This window comes from Austrofundulus limnaeus, unplaced genomic scaffold, assembly GCF_001266775.1.
Source record: "Austrofundulus limnaeus strain Quisiro unplaced genomic scaffold, Austrofundulus_limnaeus-1.0 Scaffold676, whole genome shotgun sequence".
Lineage (NCBI taxonomy): Eukaryota > Metazoa > Chordata > Actinopteri > Cyprinodontiformes > Rivulidae > Austrofundulus > Austrofundulus limnaeus.
In genome coordinates, this window is record NW_013953078.1 from 159,668 (window position 1) to 163,017 (window position 3,350).

At 39.2% G+C, this 3,350-nt stretch overlaps 1 protein-coding gene across 1 annotated transcript in view; it reads right to left on the reverse strand.

Annotated features, from left to right (window-relative positions):
• Positions 1-3,350, reverse strand: part of LOC106531788 (cystathionine beta-synthase) — an 18,723-nt gene that overhangs the window by 11,413 nt on the left and 3,960 nt on the right. The window contains exons 2-5 of the mRNA XM_014027710.1: positions 1,496-1,799; positions 1,197-1,303; positions 870-1,004; positions 668-747 (exon numbers count right to left, since the gene is read on the reverse strand). Of these exons, the coding sequence (XP_013883164.1) occupies positions 668-747; positions 870-1,004; positions 1,197-1,303; positions 1,496-1,791 (618 nt within the window). The 5' untranslated portion in view covers positions 1,792-1,799. The remainder of the gene's footprint in view (positions 1-667; positions 748-869; positions 1,005-1,196; positions 1,304-1,495; positions 1,800-3,350) is intronic.

Genomic DNA, 3,350 nt, shown 5'->3' on the forward strand with positions numbered 1-3,350 from the left:
GCAAAAAATATATACACACAGAAAAAAATGCAATAAAAGCATTATCATAAAAGGCTACAATACAAAAAAGATAAACATAATAAATAACAATAGGTATCCTTAGTGTACAAAATACTGTTTACTACAGACCCCTAGCATTCATGACAGATTTTAAAAATAAGAAATGGTTCAGATTATTCTAATTAGTGTTCTATGGGGCATTTTTGAATAATTAACCTCTTATCTGTTGTAAACACATTTTTAAACATTAGCATTAAAAACAATTCAATTTCAACTGAGCTAACAAGCTAATGACTAATCCAAGAAAGGCCAATATTAAAACTGATTCCTGCCATTTTAAAATGACAACTTTTACACCACTGTTAGTTTTCTTTTTATCACACAGTTATTTACATTTGATAATATGTTTATTTGAAAACAGAAACAGCAGAAGCAACTAGCTTGAGCACTTCCAGAGCAGTTTTGGGCGTGTTCTTGACCCCTCTCAAACCAGGTATTAGCTCATTAATATGGAATTACACTCATTTCTCCAAACTGAGGATGTCTAAAAAGTTACCTACAACAGGTATGATATTAACTGTTTATAAACTTAGCACAGAATCCTATATCATAAAATCTGAACTATTTCTTTAAGAGAGATGTGGTAAGAAAATTCCAAATAAGTCACCTTCTCCATGCTCATTTTCTCAGGCATGACGATGATGCAACGGTAGCCTTTTACAGCTGCAGCCAGAGCCAGTCCAATACCTGAGGACACAGGTGTGCCGGTTTTATTTAGCTGCTGCTTTAAAACAATTAACATACCAGGAATTCCGTTAAATGTGTTTGCACACAGGAAGACGTCAGCACTGACACATGCAGTGATTTACCCGTGTTTCCAGAGGTGGGCTCTATAATCGTGTCTCCAGGCTTGAGGATCCCAGCTCTCTCAGCGTCCTCAACCATCCGCAGGCTGATCCGGTCCTTAACACTTCCTCCAGCGTTGAAGAACTCACACTTGGCCACTACACACACAACAACAGCAAATTTATTATTATTATTAAGATTTTTACACACTTAAAAATGATAGCAACCCTGAACTGCCTTCTTTGTTTAATAGAAGTAACAGAAAAACACCTCGCCCATGTTTCCACTCTGTCCCTGCTTTAAGCGTTTATTTTCTGGATCTGTCTCAGCTTGATGGGTGAATGACTCACATATTTCACATTTGAGTCCAAACGCTTTGGGGATCTTGTTGATTCGCACCAAGGGTGTGTCACCGATTCTGTGCAGGATGTTTGGAAGGATGGTAGGAGAGACGTCCCTGGGAGGAACACATGAGATTAAAAAACAAAAACGAGAAGAGAAGAAAGCCTAAACTTCCAGGAAAGTTTATGTTAAGCAGTGAGAGGACACTTGTTTCTGCTTGTCTCACTTGTTAGCATCACATTTAATTTAACACTAATTTATCTAAGTTTAGCTCTGAAGAATATAGAAATCCAAACAGCGCTCTTACCTGGGAATTTGTGCATGAGGGGAGTCGGCATTGGAGGCTCCCATGCTCCATGTGCAGCGGCTGGGGAGGTCCGGTCGGATCCATTTCCTCTCAGGACTTGTGTTCTTTGTGCTGATCTGAATGGTCCTGTTGGAGCCTTCGTGGCTCTCCACCACGGTCACCTTTTCCACTCCGTTGGTTGGGAACGAGCCCTCCTGGAGCTTGGTGTCTCCRTTGTCGTGGCTGTGCAGCTTGGCAGCGTGTGGGCACTTGGGGCTTTTGACGGACGTTTCATTGGATGAAGGAACAGACGGCATGATTTACCCTGTGGAAAAACAGGAAACGGGTTATGTAACTAAAAGATACTTTATCTTGAAGATAAAACACCTCTAGATAAGGATAGACAGGTCTTGTTATTATTCCAACAAAAACAGCCGTTGTCTTYCAGCCTTTTACTTTGATAACATCCTCAGGCCAGCTCAGGCCAACTAGAGCTGCACGATACATTGTTTGAGTGTCGTCATTGCAACATACGTGTGCGCATTAGTCACATAACAGGTTCTGAAGGGTAGGAAGCAACATAAAACCACTAAAACCACAAGTCATTGCACTAAATGGTCACGTTACAGCTTTTATTCTGACGKGTTGCTTCTGCCGGTGGAAGAAGGCGACTTTGTGTCAAAATAAGCTAAAACTTTCATTTTATTGTGAAACTTCTGTGACAATAATGGCAATGTTTTTTGGAAAAATTGTTGTCTGTGAATTCTTAAGCTGTGGAGGAAGATGACGAGGGTCTTGACGAAAATGAGGAAGATGAGAAAATTCACAGAGAACTGGAGGAGAAGAGGGAAAATACAGATTAAAAGCGAGACAGAAACAGAAACTAAAATAGACACAGAGGCAACATGTTTGTGGTAAAAAGCAATTCATGTTTGCACATGATAGAAGGAAACATGTCCCAGCACAATAAAACCAGCAATAAAAGATAACAAGTATAACCCTCAAATACAGACAATAATTATACTAAAACTCACAAAGAGGTAAGATCTGTGCAGCTTCATCGTCAACAGGATGGCAGCAGAACTTAAGGTGTTATTCAAGTCATCTGTTGAAAATTACTGTGTTTTTAATATCACAATTCAAATCACAGGGTTGGACAAAAATCACAGTGTCATTTTTTTTCCAATCATGCAGTTGTAATCTGCACACATGGCCTATTTTTAGACCTTTATAAAGATACAAAGGTTAATTTTAACAAACCATCATACTTATTTTGACAAAAATCAGAGGAAACATTCACGTTGCCGGTAGTTAGTTACATTTGTGATCAACTAGGAATCAAAAATTAACCTAGAGTTAATGCAAATGTTAATTTTAAAAGGAAGAAATATCCAAAACAGGAAAATCCTGTTAATCCTTCAAACTTCTTTTAAGCCTCTGTTAAAGCTGCACTGAGCCCACAAACACAAGGAGTTTCTTCAACGCTCTACAGAAGCACTCAGAAGAAAACTATCTTCCTGTCAATCATATCCAAACCAGCTAACACAAAATGCAGAAACTACTGTGCAACTGTTTGGTGCAGATACACGCATGCCAAAAAGATAGGTCCCAAGCTCAACAAAGCTTGCCCCAACAGTGGGGAACCTTCACCCTACTTTAACAAGCTACTTATACAGACTCTTTGATACGGCTCCACCTGCAATATGAAGAGAAACAATCAGTAAAAGAAAAACAAGGAAACAGGAAAACRACTCACAGCACCTGCTATGTGCTCACACATCTGTCTGGTGTGTTAAAAACCCAGGAAACGTTTTCTAWTATCCACAAGTTTATCGTGGACATAAACACCCAGGACATACAGAATAAACCAACGTAA